General features: G+C 43.7%; 1 protein-coding gene across 8 annotated transcripts in view; it reads left to right on the top strand.

The window, feature by feature from the left end:
* Window positions 1-22,600, top strand: part of mphosph9 (M-phase phosphoprotein 9) — a 143,927-nt gene that overhangs the window by 82,808 nt on the left and 38,519 nt on the right. For 7 of the 8 annotated variants that reach the window (XM_080207941.1, XM_080207945.1, XM_080207946.1 and 4 more), the window contains 5 exons: window positions 357-572; window positions 906-953; window positions 1,083-1,147; window positions 9,791-9,895; window positions 21,489-21,665. In XM_080207941.1, the coding sequence (XP_080064067.1) occupies window positions 357-572; window positions 906-953; window positions 1,083-1,147; window positions 9,791-9,895; window positions 21,489-21,665 (611 nt within the window). The remainder of the gene's footprint in view (window positions 1-356; window positions 573-905; window positions 954-1,082; window positions 1,148-9,790; window positions 9,896-21,488; window positions 21,666-22,600) is intronic. The other variant, XM_080207947.1, reaches the window with a different exon arrangement.

The following is a 22,600-nucleotide window of genomic DNA, read 5'->3' on the forward strand; positions in this document are numbered from 1 at the left end:
CAAAATCGCTGCTTTTTTTTTTCTGGCAGAGTGTGTATGGGGGAATCTGAAACATTCCCAGATTCGGCACTTAGAATCAAAATGGCAAAATCAGACCCATAGGGTTGTGGATCTTTGGAATTTTCTACCCTAGAGAGCTGTGGAAGCTCAGTCATTGTGTATGTTTAAAGCAGAGATTTCTCATTACCAATAACGTAAAGGGTTATGGGGATAGTTGGTGTAAAGGCATTAAAGTATCCAATAATCCATGATTGTATTAAAAAGCAGAGCAGGCTTGAAGGCTGAATGACAATATTAATTTATGTATAGTCACTTTATTTCCTACTGTTCAAGATTACTCTTGTACTTTTGGTTAGGCTGATTGGCCGGGGCGCTATGATGCAGTTAGTGCCACGTCTCATGCATTGCAACAGCGTCTTGATGAAATGCGAAAAGACAACAAAGACAAAGATAACATGATCAACAAGCTCAATAGCAGGCTGAAAGACCTAGAAGAGGCTTTTGAAAAAGCTTATAAACACTCTGATAATAAAGATGCCAGAATGAAACAAGAGCACAAAATATTACAGAATGTGAGTTTTGAATTCACTTACATGAATTGAGTTTTGATTGATTTATTATTGTCACACATATTGGGATACATTAAAAGTATTAATATACTATTTGCATGCTATACAGACAAAATATACCACTCATACACTACAAAGGGGAGAAGGAAACGAGAGGGTGCAGAGAGAGTCATAGAGTCACCTGTTTCCTGTGTTTTATTGCAAGTTTTTGCAGAGTGCTTTCCCTTTTATTATTGTCACATGCTTTTGACTCTGTTCTTTCATTAACAGCATTGTTAAATGCAGTTTTTTACTTTTGGTTCAAATGTAAAAGCTAACCTCCCTTTTCTATTGCAGCTGCTTACAGAATATGAGTCACTAGGAAAAGAACATGAAAAAGTAAAGGTAATTTCCCACTTCTTTGCAAACTTTGGGAGGTTGCAACATATTCTTTACCAGAAACCTAGGTGATTATCCTCATGTGGGACATAAATGTTGACAGAGTTTTTTGTATTTTTTTTTATTTTTGGCTAGGAGACTTTGAATAGTACAGAAGATAAACTAATTGATGCAAATTCTCAAATCTCAGAGCTGAAAAGGTTAGTATATTGGATCTTGATTTTGTTACAGAATGCTGTGAAGCTTCTTGAGAAGCTTAACACAGAATTTTTTAATGTCATTTTGAAAGTGATTGTATAGACTTGGCTGCAATGATGTATGAAAAATTTAAATTAGAGTAGGATCAGGCTACAAAATTCATTGGCATCGCAGAATATTTTTGATGTTAGACCCGTTGATACTTTTCATATTGTCATTGTTACCTGCCATACTCTTTACAAGCTTTATACTTTGTGAAAAAAGAGAATCTAGGTCATATCCCTTTAATTTAGAGTTGGAAATTTATCACTGGGCGATGGAATTGTTTTGGATTGCTGCACAAATGCATCACTTAGCTCCTGTGTTATAAACTTACAGTTAATCAACCACTGTGACTTGAGTCATAACGCATCTAGATTTCACCATTGTTTCTTCTTGAGTTTAGTGACAGAGTGCCCCCATAAATAAACATATATACAAGTGACTAAATAGCCTTCCAAATTCACAATAAACCTACAACCACTTCCCAGATTTATGATCTTTTGTGATCTTTTGCAGCTTCATTTGAGTTGCTCTGATTCCCTCAGCTGCATATTTAATTCCTCTATGAACAGTGTGATACTTCATATAATGCCTGTCACAAGAAATCCATGTCAAAATAACGCCTTGGCATCTTTTAGACATTAGGCAAACTCAGACTTCAGTTTAACATAATCATCTGAAAGATGACACCTGTAACAGTTCAGCACTTGCTCAGTACAGCATTGTGAAGGTCAACTTGATTTTATGTTTGTTTTGAGTTGGTTTAGAACATGTTCTTTTGATTCAGGCAAGATTGCTACCACTGGATCAAGATTGACACCTTAAGAACAGAAATAGGAGCATCATTAGGCTATATGGCACCTCAAACCAGTTTTGCTATTCAGTAAAGTGATTGCTGATCTGATATTGGTCTCAATTCCATATTTTTGTCTTTTCCCTCGAACACTTCCCTATATTCAAGAAACTGCTTATCCCAAACTATTCAAAGACTCAGCTTCATAGCTATCTCGAGGAAAGCTCTTTCCATATCCACCTTGTCAAGACCGTTCAGGATCTTGTATACTTTCATCAAGTCATCCTCACTCTTCTAAACTCTACTGGAAACAAACCCAGTTTATCTAACCTTTCCTCTTGGGGAAACCTGCTCATTTGATTTGATCTGATTTATCATTGTCATGTGTATTAGTATACAGTGAAAAGTATTGTTTCTTGCGCGCTATACAAACAAAGCATACTGTACATAGAAAAGGAAAGGAGATGGTGCAGAATGTGATGTTACAGTCATAGGGTATAAAGATCAACTTAAGGCAAGGTAGGTCCATTCAACAGTTTGATGGTAGCAGGGAAGAAGCTTTTCTTGAATGAATTGGTACGTGACCGTAGAATTTTGTATCCTTTTCCTGATGGAAGCGAGTATGTCCGGGGTGTATGGGGTCCTTAATTATACTGGCTGCTTTTCTGAAGCAGTGGGAATTGTAGACAGAGTTAGTCAATGGGAGGCTAGTTTGTGTGATGAACTGGGCTGTGCACATAACCCTTCATAGTTTCTTGCTGTCTTGGTTAGAGCAGGAGCCATACCAAGCTGTGATACATCCGGATGCTTTCCGTGGTGCATCTGTTGGTGAGAGTTGTTGTGGACATGCCTTGCTTCCTGAGAAAGTAGAGGATTTAGTGGACTTTCTTAACGATAATGTCGGCGTGGAGGGACCAGCTTGTTGGTGATCTGGATACCTAAAAACATGAAGCTCTCAACCATTTCCACTTCGGTCCTGTTGATGTAGGCAGGGGGAAGTTCTCCACTACACTTCCTGAAGTCAGTGACTATCTCCTTCATTTCACTGACATTGAAGGAGGGATTATTGATGTCACACCAGTTCAAACCAGATTTTCTATATCTTTCTTGTACTCTGTCTGATCATTGTTTGAGATCTGACCCACTACAGTTATGTCATCAGCGAACTTGGAAATCAAGTTGGAGGGGAATTTGGCCACACAGTCATAGGTGTATAAGAAGTATAGTGAGGGGCTGAGGACACAGCCTTGCGGGACAGTGGTGTTGAGGATAATCATGGGGGAGGTGTTGTTGCCTCTCCTTATTGATTGCAGTCTGTGGGTTAGGAAGTCTAGGATCTAATCGCAGAAGGAGGAGCTGAGCCCAATGCCACAGAGTTTGGGGATTAAATTTTTAGGAATAATTGTGTTTAACTCTGAGCTGTTGTAATTAGGAGTCTGACATAAGCATCTTCGTTATCCAGGTGTTCCAGGGTTGTGTATCAATCCAGTTAATCTTCTCCAACACATTTTCATCCTTGTTTAAATAAGGAGACCAAAACTCCACACAATATTTGATCTGTGGTCTCCCCAATTCCCTGTATACCCGAAGGATGACATCCATATTTTTATTTTAATTCCGCTCGTAATAAAGGATAGCATTCCATTAGCCTTTTTATATACTTGCTGTAGCTTTTGTGACTCATACTTTACAACACCTAGATTTCTGCATCCAAAACCATAAAATATAGGAATAGAAGTAGGCCTTTGGCTCACCGAGGCTGCTCTGCTATTCAATGAGATCATGGCTGATCTGATGTAATCCTCTACTCGACCATCTTATCCCCACAGCCCTTGATTTTCTTACTGATTAGTTATCTGTCTTTCTCAGCCTTAAATATGTTCAATGACTAAGCCTTTACAGCCCTCCTGTGGGAAAGAATTCCACAGATTTACTACGCTCGGAGAGAAGGAATTCCTCCTCGTTTCTGTCTTAAAAAGGCAATCCTTTACTCTGAGGTTATGCTGTCTGGTCTTAGACTCTTTCACCAAGCAGAACAACCTCTGAGCATCTACCCTCAAGCGCCCTGAGAGTCCTATATGTCTTAATAAGGTCGACCCTCATTCCTCTCAACTCTGATGAGTAGAGGCCCAGTCTACAGCGCAAAGGATTTATTTAATTCCTCTGCTATTTCCTGGTTCCCCATTATCATTTCGGCAGTCTCATTCTCCAAGTGACTCATGTTCACTTTGGTCTTTTCCTTTTTATGTACTTAAAGAAGCTCTTGCTGTCCGTTTTTGTATTACTTGCCAATTTACCCTTATAGTTCGTTTCCCCTTTAATTTTTTGCTTTTTTTTCCTGTTGGTTTTTACCACTTTACCAATTCTCGTGCATTTAAGAAAAGAGCCTTTAATTTTGCCTTTTTGCCATTTTTTTGCCCTTTGATCTTATTTGCTGCTTTTAAAAAAATGTCTGCATTTTCTCTCCCTTCTTGTCACACTCTGGATATCATTATCAAATAGTTACTTTGCAATGATGTTATATCCTTTTGCTTTGTAAGCTTACGTATCCGCTCTCAAGCAACATTCCCCCCACCCCTCCCTCAATTTACTTTAAAGCATTCATAGAGCAGACGCAGCACGGTTTCATTAAAGGGAAGTCGTGTCTGACAAATTTACTGGAGTCCTATGAGGATGTGTCTAGGGCGGTGGATAGAGCAGAGCCGGTGGATGTGGTCTTTCTAGATTTTCAGAAGGCGTTTGACAAAGTACCTCACAAGAGGTTATTGCACAAGGTCGAGGGACATGGAGTTGGGAGTAGGGTGTTAGCGTGGATAGAGGATTGGTTGTCAAATAGGAGGCAGAGAGTGGGGGTCAACGGGTGCTATTCGGATTGGCGGATGGTGACTAGTGGAGTGCCCCAGGGGTCGGTGCTGGGGCCTCAGCTATTTACCATTTATATAGATGATCTGGAGGAGGGAACCGAGTGTAGGGTGTCGAAATTTGCTGATGACACCAAGATTGGGGGAACGGCAAATTGTGCGGAGGGTGTGGAGAGTCTGCAGAAGGATCTAGATAGGCTGGGCGAATGGGCCAGGAAATGGCAAATGGAATTTAATGTTGGCAAGTGTGAGGTGGTCCACTTTGGTAGGAAGAATGGTAGGAAGGACTATTACTTACGTGGCGAAAAACTGCAGCAGGCGACGGTGCAGAGGGACCTCGGGGTCCTTGTGCATGAGTCGCAAAAACCCAGCTTGCAGGTGCAGCAGGTGGTCAGGAAGGCTAATGGGATGCTGGCCTTCATAGCGAGGGGGATTGAATATAAAAGTAGGGAGGTCTTGTTGCGGCTGTATAGGGCATTGGTGAGGCCACAGCTGGAGTACTGTGTGCAGTTTTGGGCGCCGCACCTGCGCAAAGGTATTTTGGCCTTGGATGGAGTGCAGAGGAGGTCTACTAGGCTGATACCGGAGTTGAGGGGGTTGAGCTATGAGGAGAGGCTGAATAAACTGGGCTTGTACTCGTTAGAGTTCAGAAGAATGAGGGGAGATCTCATTGAGACGTATAAGATGATGAATGGGATGGATAGGATAGAGGTGGAGAGACTCTTCCCGCTCAAAAAAGACAGTAGGACTAGGGGGCACAGCCTCAAGATAAAAGGGGAGGCGGTTTAGAACGGAGTTGAGGAGGAACTTCTTCACTCAAAGGGTGGTGAATCTCTGGAATTCTCTGCCCGTTGAAGTGGTGGAGGCTACCTCGCTAAGTATTTTTAAGACACGGGTTGATGGGTTTTTGATAAGAGAGGGGATTAAGGGTTATGGGGAGAGGGCGGGAAAGTGTAACTGAGCAGCGACAGATCAGCCATGATCTTATTGAATGGCGGGGCAGGCTCGAAGGGCTAGATGGCCTACTCCTGCTCCTATTTCTTATGTTCTTATGTTCTTTGTTAGTTATGCAGTTTGCGAGAAAACTGATCCCAGCATAGTTCAGATGTCGGCTGCACCAATGGCGCAGACCCCACTTTCCTCAGTACTCATGTCAATGCCCCACAAACTGAAGCCCAATACTTTGATATTAGTCTTTGAGCCTTGTAATTATCTCACTAATTTTATGTACCATGTGCCAATTTGGACATGGCTCAGGTAATGATCCAGAGATTATAACCTCGGAAGTTCTTTTGTTTAATCTACTACCTAGTTCCTCAAACTGTCAATACAGAACTTCATTCCACCTATGACAATAGGATAAGAAACATAAGAAATAGGAGCAGGAGTAGGCCATCTAGCCCCCCGAGCCTGCCCCACCATTCAATAAGATCATGGCTGATCTGTCGTGTCTCAGTTCCACATTCCCGCCCTCTCCCCATAACCCTTAATCCCCTTGCCTATCAAAAACCTATCAACCCGCGTCTTAAATATATTTAGCGAGGCAGCCTCCACCACTTCAACGGGCAGAGAATTCCAGAGATTCACCACCCTTTGAGTGAAGAAGTTCCTCCTCAACTCCGTTCTAAACCGCCCCCCCTTTATCTTGAGGCTGTGCCCTCTAGGCCTACTGTCCTTTCTGAGCGGGAAGAGCCTCTCCACCTCTTCTCCTATCCATCCCATTCATCATCTTATACGTCTCAATGAGATCTCCCCTCATGCTTCTAAACTCTAACGAGTACAAGCCTAGTTTATTCAGCCTCTCCTCATAGTTCAACCCCCTCAACTCCGGTATCAGCCTAGTAAACCTCCTCTGCACTCCCTCCACGGCCAAAATATCCTTGCGTAAGTGCGGCGACCAAAACTGCACACAGTACTCCAGCTGCAGCCTCACCAGTGCCCTGTACAGCTGCAGCAGGACCTCCCTACTTTTATATTCAATCCCCCTCGCTATGAAGACCAGCATCCCATTCGCCTTCCTGACCACCTGCTGCACCTGCAGGCTGGGTTTTTGCGACTCATGCACAAGGACCCCGAGGTCCCTCTGCACCGTTGCATGCTGCAGTTTTTCGCCATGTAAGTAATAGTCCTTCCTACCATTATTCCTACCAAAGTGGACAACTTCACATTTGCCAACATTAAATTCCATTTGCCAGTTCCTGGCCCATTCGCCCAGCCTATCTAGATCCTTCTGCAGACTCTCCACACCCTCCGCACAATTTGCCGTTCCAGCAATCTTGGTGTCATCAGCAAATTTCGACACCATACACTCGGTTCCCTCCAGATCATCTTTATAAATGGTAAATAGCTGAGGCCCCAGCACCGACCCCTGGGGCACTCCACTAGTCACCAACCGCCAATCCGAATAGCACCCATTGACCCCCACTCTCTGCCTCCTATTTGACAGCCAATCCCCTATCCACGCTAACACCCTACCCCCAACTCCATGCCCCCTGACCTTCTGTAATAATCTCTTGTGAGGCACCTTATCAAACGCCTTCTGAAAATCAAGAAAGACCACATCCACCGGCTCTCCTCTATCCACCGCCCTAGACACATCCTCATAGAACGCCAATAAATTTGTCAGACACGACTTCCCCTTAACGAAACCGTGCTGCGTCTGCTCTATCAAACAATTCTCCAAGTTCCTCTCCAGCCCAACATAGACGTCCCAAACTCTGGTACCTGGCAGGCAACACAACCACCTGGACTCTTGCTGCAGAAACAGTGTCAATCCACACCACCACCACCACTACAGCCATGACTTTCTCTTTCCCTGATTTGTTGTATTATCTGCAGCTCAGTCTCTAGGTCAATGACTGTGATCCAAAACTCCTTAAGTCGTAAACACTTACTGCAGATGTGTTTGCTCCCACATGCTGCAGCCTTAACACCTTGCCTGACTTGCCATCTTTAATGCTTTTTAAATAATTAATTAAATTACCAAAGCTCTTTATACAGCAGCTCCCAAATTTCCATTTAGAAGGACAACGGCAACAGTGACATGGGAACACCACCTCCTGCAAGTTCCCCTCCAAGTCATACTCAATCCTGACTTGGAAATATTTCACCTTTACTTCATAGTCGTAGTGTTAAATTCCTGGAATTCCCTCCCTAATGGCATTGTGGATTATTCCACAGCATATGGACTGCAGCGTTTCAAGAAGGCAGATCACCATCACCTTCTCAAGGTAACTAGGGATGTGCAGTAAAGGCTGGCCAGCCAGCGACGCCCATGTCCAATGAATGAGTAAAAATAAATACTTCTCTCCCTTTCACACCTAATTCAAACTTTGTTTCAAATTCCCAAATATATTCACTTGGACTGTGTCTCACTTGGGTGATGTCTCTCCCAACTGCACCTCTCACGTCAGTTCTGCAGCTATTCTCCATTTAAGTAATACTCTGCTTTTTTTATTCTTCCTGCCAAAGTGTGCAACTTGCATTTTCCCACATTATAGCTGGGGAAAACGATACAAAAGTCTGAAGTCACATACCAACTGACTCGAGAACAGCTTCTTTCGTACTGCCATTAGACATTTGGATGGACCTATCTTATAAATTAATCTTCCCCTACACCCTAGTTCTGGCTGAAACATTACATTCTGCACTCTCTTTTTTCCTACTCTATGAACGGTATGCTTTGTCTGCATAGTGTGCAAGAAACAATATTTTTCCCTATACTAATACATTTGACAATAATAAATCAAATTAAAAAAAATTATTTGATGCTTCTTTCAATTTGATAGCATCCTCAACTTAGTTAGCCATGAATGATGCAACCTTTTATAGTGTTCTTTCTCAATTAACTATACCTTCAAACAATCTACTTCAGTGACTGGCACTGTTCATCTCTTTAATTAATTTTCCCAGTCCACTGTAGCTAACTTGGTCTTCAAATCTTTGTAATTGCCTCTAAGTTTAAAACATTATTGTTGGTTTAAGTTTAATGGTTAAATGTGGATGTATTACCAAAACTTGAGAGAGCAGTGTGTTCTCTGGCTGCAATTGGAGAATGGAATCATCTACAATGGAGGTTGCGATGTTGGAACATGTGCTTGGTATGGTGAATATGATATCAATCTGATTTTGTAAATTCTTTGAAATTGGACTTTGATAATTGATTAAAAAAAATACCAAAGTGTATGGATTCGAGCGGGAGAGTGGGACTAGAAAAGGGAGACATATCAGAAGTTTTACTTAACATTGTAGAACAGTAGGTGATGCAGCTTGGTGTTGGTGTCCCACTGTGACTATCCAACTTCCTGCTCACTCTAGCATTTTGCTATGACCAAAGTTCTAATCATGGCTGTGAATCAGGCGATAGGGCAGAGGTCAAACATTTCCCATTTAGGAGGACAACACTAGCACAAATTTCTTTTCTCTGCTTTGGAGTAGCTTTTAATGAGTAGTTTGTTGACCAGTATACATTACATTATGCATTTGAATATGTAACTATTGAGATAAAACCAAAAGAAGTTTACAAATTCACCATATCTAGCAGCATCTATGGAAAAAGAAAGTTGATATTTCAGGTCTGTGACTTTTCGTCAGAACTAATGCAGCTTTTGAGGGTGGACTTCGGTAATTCCAAATCCATGACCACTGCTATTTCACCTTCCAGACACATGACCACTGTCATCTAGAAGGACAAGGGCAGCAGGTACCTGGGAGCATAACCACCTGGAGACTCCCCTCCAAGTCACTCACCATCCTGACTTGGAAATATATTGCCATTCTTTCACTTGGACTGCAGTGGTTCAAGAAGGGAGCTCACTACCACCTTCTGAAGGAAGATTAGAGATGGGCAATAAATGCTGGTCAAGCCAGCAGTACCCACATCCCGTAAATGAATATATATGCTGAATTTTATTTCATTAGTCATAAAAATGTTCATTCTTGTATTTCAGGGTTGTTTCAAAACTTGAGGCTCAAATTCGACAAGTAGAACATGAGAGAAACTACATGAAGGTCCGATCCAGTGCCCATAGCTGTTCACGGACATCGAGCAGTAGGTAGGAACATTACATGTACTTATTACACCATCAAGGAAGTTAATAGATTTTTCCTTTTTTAATATGGCTAATGCAAAAAATGTATTTTAATGTTGAAATATTGATGATTGCCTTCCATCTCATAAGACAGTCGTTTGTGCCAGAGCAATCAATTCTGTATTAAACATCTCTTGATGTGGCTCAGGAGCTCCACCTTGGTATTACAGTGTTCATTGCTGCAGAGGAAGATAGTGGCCTGAAAAGTTGCTCAAGCCTCTGACTTCTCTTTTTTCCCTCTGGGCTTACTGCTTGGCCAGGACTTGGGTACCTTTGTCTTGGATCTAAGGCAAGCAAGATTGAACAGCTTTCCATTAGTTCTGGTACGTAAGTAGAGGGGACGCAGTGGCATAGTGAAATTGTCACTGGCCTAGCAATCCAGAGAGCCAGTTAATGCTCTGGGAACCTGGGTTCGAATTCCACTGCGGCGGATGCTGAAATTTGAATTCAATAAATATCTGGAATTAAAAGTCATTGTTGATTTGTTGTAAAGACCATCTGGTTCACTATTGTCTTGGTAAGGAAATATCCTGTAAGGAAATAAGAACATAACATAAGAACATAAGAAATAGGAGCAGGAGTAGGCCATCAAGCCCCTCGAGCCTGCCCCGCCATTCAATAAGATCATGCCCCCCCCCCCCCCCAAAAACCATCTTGAGGCTGTGCCCTCTAGTCCTGCAATCCTTTCTGAGCGGGAAAAATCTCTCAACCTCTATCCATCCCCTTCATCATCATATACATCTCAATAAGATCCCCCCTCATCCTTCTAAACTCCAACGAGTACAAGCCCAGTCTATTCAGCCTCTCTTCATAGTTCAACCCCCCTCAACTCCGGTATCAGCCTAGTGAACCTCCTCTGCACTTCCTCCAAGGCCAAAATATCCTTGCGCAAGTGCGGCGACCAAAACTGCACACAGTACTCCAGCTGCGGCCTCACCGGTGCCCTGTGCAGTTGCAGCAAGACCTCCCTACTTTTATATTCAATCCCCCTCGCTATGAAGGCCAGCATCCCATTTGCCTTCCTGACCACCTGCTGTACCTGTAGGCTGGGTTTTTGCGACTCATGCACAAGGACCCCCATGTCCCTCTGCACCGTAGCATGCTGCAGCTTTTCGCCCTTTAAATAGTAGTCCCTCCTACTATTATTCCTACCAAAGTGGATAACCTCACACTTGCCAACATTGTATTCCATCTGCCAGGTCCTTGCCCACTCACTTAGCCTATCTAGATTCCTCTGCAGACTTTCTACACCCTCCGCACAGTTTGTTTTTCCACTTATCTTTGTGTCATCAGCAAATTTTGACACCCTACACTCAGCTCCCTCCTCCGGATCATCTATATAAATGGTAAATAGCTGAGGCCCCAGCACCGATGCCTGGGGCACTCCACTAGCTACCAACCGCCAATCAGAATAGCACCCATTGACACCTACTCTCTGCCTCCTATTTGACAGCCAATCCTCTATCCACGCTAACACCTTACCCCCAACTCCATGCCCCCTAACCTTCTGTAACAACCTTTTGTGTGGCACCTTATCAAACGCCTTCTGAAAATTGAGAAACACCACATCCACTGGTTCCCCTCTGTCCACCGCACTAGACACATCCTCATAGAATTCCAATAAATTCGTCAGACACGACTTCCCCTTAATAAATCCGTGCTGTGTCTGCTGTATCAAACAATTCTTCTCAAGGTCCCTCGCTATTTCTTCTTTGACGGATTCAAGCATTTTTCCTACAACAGACGTTAAACTAACCGGCCTATAATTCCCTGCATTTTGTCTGCTACCCTTTTTAAACAGCGGCGTAACATTAGCCATTTTCCAATCTTCCGGCACTTCTCCGGAATCCAGCGAGGTTTAAACATAGAACATAGAACATTACAGCGCAGAACAGGCCCTTCGGCCCATGATGTTGTGCCGACCAGTTTAAAAAACAATGACCCTCTAACCTAAACCAATCCCTTTCTATCCATAAACCTATCCACGGATCTCTTAAACGCCCCCAAACTAGGCGCATTTACAACTGCAGCAGGCAGGGCATTCCAATCTCTCATATTCTTATGTTATGGAAAATAATCACTAAGGCATCCACTATCACCTCTGCCGTGTCCTTCAGAACCCTTGGATGCATTCCATTCGGTCCTGGGGACTTGTCCACCATCAGTCCTGCTAGTCTATCGAGCACTACCTCTCTAGTGACAGTGATCGCATCCAGGCCCTTAACTCCTACCATCCTTCTATCTTTAATACCTGGCAAACTATTCGCGTCCTCCTCTGTGAAGACCGAAGCAAAAAACTTATTTAAGGCCTCAGCCATTTCCTCACCCCCCACCACTAAATCCCCCCTCTCATCCTCTAAGGGTCCAACATTCACCCTAGCCAGCCTCCTCCTCTTTATATATTTATAAAAACTCTTACTATCCTTTTTTATATTTAGCGCTAGTTTAGCTTCATAGTCTATCCTTCCTTTCTTTATCAACTTCTTCGTCATTCTTTGTTGATTTTTAAACCTCTCCCAATCCTCTACTCGCCCACTACTTTTAGCCACTCTAAACGCATCAGCTTTTAATTTAATACTCTCCTTTATTTCCTTCGTTAACCAAATCTGCCATCCTTACCTGGTCAGGAACATGTGATTCCAGACCCACAGCAGTGTGGTTTACTTTTAAATGACCTCTGAAATGGAGGGCGGTTAGGAATGGGCAATAAATGCGTCACGTGTTCCACCCACATTCTAATCATAGAATCCTTACAGTGCTGAAGGAGGCCATTCTGCCCATCGATTCTGCACCAACTGCAATCCCACCCAGACCCCCTATTCCCCTAATCCCACATATTTACCCTGCTAATCCCCTGACACTAGGGTCAATTTAGGTTGGCTAATCAACCTAACCCGCACACCTTTGGGAGGAAACCGGAGCACCCGGAGGAAACCCACGCAGTCATGGGGAGAATGTGCAAACTCCACACAGACAGTGACCCAAGGCTGGAATTGAAAGCAGGTCCCTGGTGCTGTGAGGCCGCACCTGCGCAAGGATATTTTGGCCCTGGAGGGAGTGCAGAGGAGGTTTACTAGGCTGATACCGGAGTTGAGGGGGTTGAGCTATGAGGAGAGGCTGAATAAACTAGGCTTGTACTCGTTAGAGTTTAGAAGAATGAGGGGAGATCTCATTGAGACGTATAAGATGATGAATGGGATGGATAGGATAGAGGTGGAGAGACTCTTCCCGCTCAAAAAAGACAGTAGGACTAGAGGGCACAGCCTCAAGATAAAGGGGAGGCGGTTTAGAACGGAGTTGAGGAGGAACTTCTTCACTCAAAGGGTGGTGAATCTCTGGAATTCTCTGCCCGTTGAAGTGGTGGAGGCTGCCTCGCTAAATATTTTTAAGAAGCGGGTTGATGGGTTCTTGATAAGAGAGGGGATTAAGGGTTATGGGGAGAGGGCGGGAAAGTGGAACTGAGCCACAACAGATCAGCCATGATCTTATTGAATGGCGGGGCAGGCTCGAAGGGCTAGATGGCCTACTCCTGCTCCTATTTCTTATGTTCTTATGTATCATGCTGTGTGCCTCCCCAAATATGGACATGGTGAATATGGATTGGATGTAAGTGTGGACTTTAAGGCATTGGGATCTAATTCCACCAGAGAATTAAAGAATCAGCACAGGAGGGTAGGAATTTTCTGTATTTAATTAAAGACTGGAGATAGTGACCAGTTACTGGTAGCAACAATATGAAGTCTGTTTTTGAGATATAGTTGAATTTATATGCGGCCCCATGTTCAAATGCAACAAAATTTGGACAATATCCAGGCTTGGGCTGACAAGTGGCAAGTAACAATTGCGCCACACAAAGCAAGGCCATGGCCTTCACTAACACGAGACACTCTAACCACTGACCCTTGACGTTCAATGGTGTAACCATCACTGAATTCCCCCCAGTGTCAACATCCTTGGGGTTACCATTGACCAGAAACTCAACTGGACTCACCACATAAAAAGAGTGGCTACAAGAGCAGGTCAGAGGCTAGGAATACTGTGGCGAGCAACTCACCTCCTACAAGACACCATCTACAAGGCACAAGTCAGGAGTGTGATGGAATACTTCCCACTTGCCTGGATGGGTGCAGCTCCAACAACACAACTAGCTTGACACCTTCTAGGACGAGGCAGCCTGCTTGATTGGCACCCTGTCCTCAAACATTCACTCTCTCTGTCACTCAGTTGCTGTGTGTACTATCTACAAGGTGCACTGCAGCAATTCACCAAAGATCCTTAGACAGCACCTTCCAAACCCACGACCACTTTCGTCTAAAAGGGCAAGGGCAGCAGATAAATGGGAACACTGGCACCTGCAAGTTCCCCTCCAAGCCACTCACCATCCTGACTTGGAAATATATCACCGATCCTTCATATCCTCTGGGTCAAAATGCTGGAACTCCCTCCCGAATGGCATTGTGGGTCAATCCACAGAACATGGACTGCAGCGATTCAAGATGGCAGCTCACCACCACCTTCTCGAGAGCAACTAGGGATGGGCAGTAAATACTGGCCAGCCAGCAACATTCATGTCCCATAAATGAATAAAAACATGACAGCAGCGAAGAGAAGAATATGCCAGAACATGAGCCTGTTTGACCTCACTGCAGATCTCTTGAGGGTTACCCATCATGGAAAAAAGAATCATGTTGGTGGACAGCCAATCTTTTTCCAGCAGCTTAGTAGTTTGCCTCTGCGCACTTGGCTGAATGCCTTAGTAATATTGATGAATACAATATATTGGGGGCGTTTAAGAGATCCGTGGATAGGTTTATGGACGAAAAGGGATTGGTTTAGGTTAGTGGGTCATTGTTTTGTAACTGGTCGGCGCAACATCGTGGTCCGAAGGGCCTGTTCTGCGCTGTAATGTTCTATGTTCTATTGTGGCTTCCTTGGTTCTTGGCATGGTGGCACAGTGGTTTGTGTTGTTGTCTCACAGTGCTAGGGACCTGGATTGATTCCCGGCTTGGCGAAGTCTGCATGTTCTCCCTGTGTGTGTGTGGGTTTCCCCTGGGTGCTTCGGTTTCCTCCCACAGTCCAAAAGACATGCAGGTTAGGTACATTGACCATGCTAAATTCTCCCTCAGTGTAACTGAACGGGTGCCAGAGTGTGGCAACTGGGGGATTTTCGCAGTAAGTTCACTTCTTTGAGTGTTAATGTAAGCCTACTTGTAACTAATAAACTTTTAATTTAATTTTTTTTCTCTTGTACCTACCGGATTGAGAAGATCATATCAATTGTAGATCTGCCAGTTTTGAAACCATTGAGAGTTGAGGTAGATGTGTTTAGTCTAGATCTGCAGTCTGATGAGGCCAGAAACTTTACCCATGATGCTCAACAGAGAGATATCTCATAGTTAAGCTCACCCTTGTTTTTATATAGGGTCAAAATTACACCTTGCACAGTAAAGAGCCCCTTCCTCCAGCAGAGACAGAGAATTTCAACTAGATGCTGTTATTTCCTGGGCTTTGGTGTCCCACACAACTCTGCGTGAAGGGTTTATAACATCCATTTCTTGCCATTTTCACAATAAACAGGCGATAAAGAAAAAGGAACAGGGTTCAGGGCACGACCACAATAAATACAAGTTTAAGGTGTTACATGTGTCCAGAATTGGAATTCAATGGAAGGCTTCTTCTGAGGGGAGATTAGCTGATTATCGGGTGATCCACTTTTCAGGAGCAAAACTTCCACAATGACACATAGAGTTTGTCTTGGAGGTATAAGTTCCAAGGTTCCAGCAGGTTGCAGTTTTTAATGAAGGTCAGAATTCTTTCTGCTGCCACCAGCTTGATGGTAAGATGCATAGGCTGTTGCCTGGAGTTCTGTTCATGTTGGAAGTTGAGCGGTAACTCCCTGTAAGGTTCAAAGACTGCATAATTAAAGGAAGTCAGTCCACCCAACTCTTGGTCACGTTGGTTTTAGGTTGTTAAATGAAGCCCTCTTGTTGAAATCGTTTTGTTAGAACTGTTAATGCTTAGACCTTTGCACCATTATTGGAGATTAGGATCCACAAAGTGCTGTCTGTGTTCCATGTTGACCACAGCAGACTGACCATTTGCTGGGCCATTGTGTTGACTTGGCTGGAATGCTTGCGCTATGCAAGGAATATTACATTCCAGACATTTGAGGTTTTAGCCTTTGTTAACTTTGAAACTTCTGGAAGTGGGGCACTGTAAGGATCAATACTTGGGGCCCCAGCTGTTCAGAACCTATATCAATGATTTGGATAGTGGGGATCAAAGGGATCTTGGCATGTTTGTCCACAGATCTCTGAAAGTGGAAGAGCATGTTAAGAGATCGGTGATAAAGGCAAATGTCCTGTATGCTTTTTTCAATCAACGCATAGATTACAAAAGCAGGGAAGTCATGTTGGAGTTGTATAGAACTTTGGTGAAGCCACAGAAAGAGAATTGTCTGCAGAATCAGAAAAGTGGAGTATATCTTAAATAGAGAGAGATTGGGAAGTGTTGTTGTCCAAAGGAACCTGGGTGTTCTTGTTTACAAGCTGTTAAAAGCTAACATGCAGGTGCAGCAAACAATCAGGAGAGCAAGTACCTTTCTTGCAAAGGATTTTAGTACAGGAGTAAGGAAGTCTTTCTGTAGTTGTACAAGAGCCTTGGTGAAACCACAACTGGAGTATTGTGTTAAATATTGGTCTCCTTACCTAAGGAAGAATATACAGGTCTTAATGGGAGTGTAACAAAGGTTCATCAGACTAAAAAATTCTTCCAGGGCTCACCACAATAGCTGCAAGAAAGTGTCCAGGACCACAGTCTCAGAATAAGAGGTATACCACTTAGTAGGAATTTCTTCAGTCAGAGTGATGAATCTTTGGTATTCTCTCCCTCCCCAAAAGAGCTGTGGAGGCTCAGTTATTGAGTTTATTTAAAACAGAATTTGATAGATACCTAGATGCAAGTGACATCAAGGGATAGTGGGATAGTGCAGGAAGATGGTGTTACGGTAGAAGATCAGCTGTGATCTCGTCAAATGGCGGAGCAGGCTTGAGAAGCCAAATGGCCTACATGTGCTCCTGTATTCCTAAGTTGTAACCAGTGGTCATTGATGCAATGTAATGGCTGGAAAAGAAAGGCCCGTAACTTCCTGTCTCCCCAGTTTTGGATTTAGTTGGGAGGGCGGATGCGGGGGAGTACGAGGCAATTGTCCAGAAGTGTCAACTTCCTGTTGGCAATTGTCCTGCTCTGGGAATTATCTGAACAACCTATTTAAGTCATCAACTTAAGATGCTTCTGCCAGTGTTACCCTAACAGGCACTCTAAAAGAGAAGAAAGAAAAATACCTGTAACTTCATGTAACTGCTTTAAAGACCTGGACTGGTCCCCACATGGGCCATCTTCCACACTCCCAAACTCCCAGGGTATTAGTTGTCTGACTTCAAGTGGGCAGTAGTTGACCAATGGACATGATGGGTCCTCACCTTGATGGGGATAGCCTGTAGCACCTATCAGTTGAATTGGGCTTATCAATTATAACTGCTGTCTCCTTTGTTGTGTTAACTGGAGTGTCCTCTTCAGTGCACAAGCGTAGGTAAAATTTATTGAGACCATGGTGTGCCCATGTCCCCAGAGTGGCAGCCTGGGCTTTTTATTACTAGTCCAGTGACATTACCATCATGTATCTATCTCTCTGGTTTGATTGCAGAAGTTGCTGGAAAGATGACATATTTAGACATCTGCCAACTGTAGGGTTCTACTACAGATTTTTTGTCATGTTTACCCTTTTAAACTTTGACTCTCCTGTGGTATCCATAACACTGTGGAACTATTTGCCCAAAATGGAGAGTTTAATTCATGAGTACCAGAATGTGCCCACATGTTGGTGGGCCTGCACACCACAGGAGTGATTCTCCCAAAAATATTCTAAGTGCTGAATTGGTGGGAAAAATGGTGTAAACCACAATTATTTTCTCAGTGGGAGTTCAGACTTAAATCTCCCACACCGTGAGCAATGCAGAGGTCAGAATCGAGAATGTCATTAAAAGCTCGGGCGGGTCTATTCACTCTAGAGTCGGACAGTTCAGGGCTTCAGTGCGTGCAGAGCTGCCCCTTCCAACCACACCCCCCTCATAGACTAATGCCCCTCCACCTCCCCACCAGCAGTGACGATCCTGCCCCACTCCCTCCACCCCAGCAGACCTCCCCCACCAAGCCCACCCCGGTAGACCTCATCCACCATGACCACCCCAATCACTGGCCTCCCACCAGCCCAGACTGATCCCCATTCTGAGTGACAGTGGGATCCCACCCCCCTCCCCCCCCCCCCCCCCCACTGATCACCCCTTGGTCCCACCCACAATTGCCCCCCACCCCCATGGCACTGCACAGTGGGCAGTGCCAAGGTGCCCCCTGTGCATGGGCACTTAGCCTCCTGGGCAGTGCCAGAAGGCACAGGCTGGCACTACCTGGGGGGGCACCCCACTCCAGCAGGGTCTCTTGCTAGTCCTCTGAAAGTGGGGAGGTATTCTAAACTCCACTGGAGTGAAATACTCTTGGCAGGGTGAGAGATGCTATCAGGCCCGATTTATGACATTTAAATTACATTACAAATAGATTAAAATCACTTACCTGGTCTTCCTGTCGGTTTCCAGCCTGGTCTTGACCGTGCTTGCACTCTGGCAGTGGGAAATGCGCATACATCGAGAATGTAGGTGTGAGTCTCACGAATTGGCGCATGCGCGCATCTCCCAATCCAACCCACCAAAGAATTAGTGGGTTGCAATGGGAGAATTGCTCCCTGCATGTCTGGGGTTAACTGTCATTCGAGTTTCTCTGAAACTTTAGCCAGGGGCTGTCAGGATTCCAATTTCCAGTTAAATAAAAGCAAATTACTACAGATGCTGGAATCTGAAACCAAAAGAGAAAATGCTGGAAAATCTTAGCAGGTCTGGCAGCATCTGTAAGGAGAGAAAAGAGCTGATGTTTCAAGTCCTGATGACCCTTTGTCAACTTTGATCCCTGGAACCTGATGAAGTGTATCCCAGGACATTGTGGGAGGCTTGGGAAGAAACTGCGGGTCCCCTAGCTGAGATATTAGAATCATCGATAGTCACAGGTGAGGTGCCTGAAGATTGGAGAGTGGCAAATGTTATGCTGTTGTTTAAAAAGGGCTGCAGGGAAAAACCTGGGAGCTACAGGCCAGTGAGCCTCACATCTGTGGTGGGTAAATTGCTGGAAGGTATTTTGAGAGACAGGATCTACAGGCATTTAGAGACAAAAGGACTGATTAGGGCCAGTCAGCACGGCTTTGTGAGTGGAAAATCATGCCTCACAAATTTAATTGAGATTTTTGAAGGGGTAACCAAGAAGGTAGAAGAGGGCAGTGCAGTTGATGTTGTCTACATGGACTTTAGCAAGGCCTTTGACAAGGTACTGCATGGTAGGTTGTTACATAAGATTAAATCTCATGGGATCCAGGGTGAGGTATCTAAATGGATACAAAATTGGCTTCTTGACAGAATGTGCCGGCATTGGACTGAGGTAAACTCAGTAAGAAGTCTCACAACACCAGGTTAAAGTCCAACAGGTTTTTTTGGTAGCAAACGCCAGTAGTTTTCGGAGCGCTGCTCCTTTGTCAGGTAAATAGGAGTTGTGTTCACAAACAAGGCATATAAAGACACAAACTCAGTTTACAGAATAATGATTGGAATGTGAGTCTTTACAGCTAATCAAATCTTAAAGGTACAGACAGTGTGAGTGGAGAGTGCACAGGTTAAAGAGATGTGTATTGTCTCCAGAGAGGACAGTTAGTGAGATTTTGAAAATCCGAGCAAGTCTTGGGGGTTACAGATGGTGTGACATGAATCCAAGATCCTGGTTGAAGCCGCCCTCATGTGTGCGGAATTTGGCTATCAATCTCTGCTCAGTGATTCTGCACTGTTGTGTCTCATGAAGGCCGCCTAGGAGGACGCTTACGCGAAGGTCAGAGGCCTGTGACCACTGAAGTGTTTCCCAACAGGAAGAGAACAATCTTGCCTGGTAATTGTCGAGCGGTGTTCGTTCATCTGTTGTCGTAGTGTCTGCATGGTCTCCCCAATGTACCGTGCCTCAGGACATCATTTCCTGCAGCGTATCAGATAGACAATGTTGGCCGACTTGCAAGAGTATGTGCCGTGTACCTGGTGGATGGCGTTCTCACGTGAGATGATGGCATCCGTGTCAGTGATCCGGCACATCTTGAAGAGGTTGCTGTGGCAGGGTTGTGTGGTGCCATGGTCACTGTTCTCCTGAACGCTGTGTAGTTTGCTGCGGACAATGGTCTGTTTGAGGTTATGCGGTTATTTGAAGGCAAGATGTGGGGATGTAGGGATGGCCTTGGTGAGATGTTCACCTTCGTCATTGATATGTCGTAGATTTTCTGCTCTGGGGAAGTACTGGATGACGAAGAGTATTCTGTCCACCGTGTCCCGTGTTTGTCTTCTGAGGAGGTCGGTGCGGTTTTTTGCTGTGGCGCGTTGGAGCTGTCGAATGATGAATTGAGCGCCATATCCTGTTCTTGTGAGGACATCTTTCAGCGTCTGGAGGTGTCTGTTGTGATCGTCCTCATCTGAGCAGATCCTGTGTATATGGAGGGCTTGTCCGTAGAGGGGATGGCTTCTTTAACATGTTTAGGGTGGAAGCTGGAGAAGTGGAGCATCGTGAGGTTATCTGTGGGCTTGCGGTACAGTGAGGTGCTGAGGTGACCGTCTTAATGGAGATGTCTGTGTCTAGGAATGCGGTTACATTACTGTCTTCTCACCAGTTCACCAGATTCTCCATCTCTTTCCTGTAGTCTGTCTCACCATTGTTTGAGATCTGACCGACTAAGGTGGTGTCATCAGCAAACTTGAAAATTGAGTTGGAGGGGAATTTGGCCACACAGTCCTTGGTGTATAGCAAACTGTGTGCAAAGGTTTAACTTAAACAATATCACATGTATGCAGCACTGTAATGAACAGTGAACTGCATTTGCCTCATTGATGCATGAAGCCATGTATCCTGTCTCCTTCAGACAACCAGAAGCTAATTTTGAAATTTTTCAATATCTGCATTCCAACCTACATTTGTTTCCTCTTCAGAGCTGAAATCTAGAGCAAATGTTGACTGCTATCACCAGAACAGATTCCTGATCCCTCCAGTAAAGTTCTCTCATTTATGATTTTTCTCAGTGAGAAAAATTACAAAGCTAGGGCCAGATTTTACTAATCAAGAGCAGAAAATAAACATTGTTCCCATTTGAAACAGTTCCTTTGGTGATATATTCCTAAATTACTATATTCTGAATATAAACACTTAGAATATAACTTGAAGCTTAGGTGGTCTTTCACATTTAGACATTTTAAGATCACAGATTATTGTAGGTAGAATAATGTTTGTTTATGCCGTTATTTAAAGAACTTGAGACAAGTCCTAATTGAAAATGTGAATCGCAAAAATTGTTTGATCACAATTATTTTGATTTAGTTTTATGTCTTTTGTGACTTTGTGAGTTGTTCTCTTAATGTGTTACCAAAAACAGCCTTTTCCATCATCCTGATGACAATCATACTCCTACAAAAACTCCTCCTGATGATGTTGCAAGACGCAAGTGGCTTACTCCAGGTTCTGACTATTCCATATTCACTGGGCAACCCTTAGAAAGTAACAGCAATGCTTCTAGCAATGAATTTGAGGAGATTCACCTGCAGCCCAAAAGGTCAGCTGAACATCCTTATGTCAGCCATTCTTTCTGCTTTATTTGCTATTGACATTTAACCCAAAGAATATTTTAAAATGATACAATACCATACCATATTTTATGATTTCATGTTGTGTTTTTTTAAGAGACTTATAGATATTCTACAGCGTAGTTCAAAGTATGATGCAACATGTGTCAGGCTTGTCCAACCTTTTCACTCGAGGGGCCACATTTCCTTTTTTTCCCAGAAAGATGACATTTGGCACAAACTGAATTTTGAAAAGAATTGAGGTATTATGTGTTATAGTGGGTACACTAAGGATCTTCTTTTCAATATGTTTATTGACATCTTTAGTAGGTGTGAGCATGTGCAGGTGACTTCATCATTAACACAGATTATTGTAGCCACAAGGAACTGACACCAGGTTCTGTGTCCATATTGTACTGCTTATTTTATATTTTTATAAGTAAAGAAGATTAAGCATTTAAGTGTGTTTGTCTGCTGTTGTCAAGTTACCAAATCTTTCTGGCCAAATGCGTGCACTCAATCACTGCCACACCCACACAAGCTACACACCTGCATATTCAGTCACCGCCACATTTGCACGCACACACATGAGCATCAACACTCACACTCACTTGCTCAAGATCACATGTACATCCACAATTGCCACTGCTGAAAATACACAGACGTACTCATACTGAACAGAATTGTCACACTCTTCCAAGACTCTAGGGTGGGCCCATTCATTTTCTCTAGAACACTTTTCTAGCAGTTTTGTTTCATGTCCTTTCTTTTCTTTGCCCTTGATTTTCACCTATTATGTATTGGGATGCTTTTTATGCTTTCTTAAAAACAGATGCAAAATACTTGTTCAAAGCCTCTGCCAATTTCTTGTTTCTATTTATTAATTCCCTAGTCTCAGCTCCTAATAGACAAATGTTTTGTTTGT

Source organism: Carcharhinus amblyrhynchos, chromosome 20, assembly GCF_965287045.1.
Source record: "Carcharhinus amblyrhynchos chromosome 20, sCarAmb.v2.hapA, whole genome shotgun sequence".
NCBI classification, from domain to species: Eukaryota; Metazoa; Chordata; class Chondrichthyes; order Carcharhiniformes; family Carcharhinidae; genus Carcharhinus; species Carcharhinus amblyrhynchos.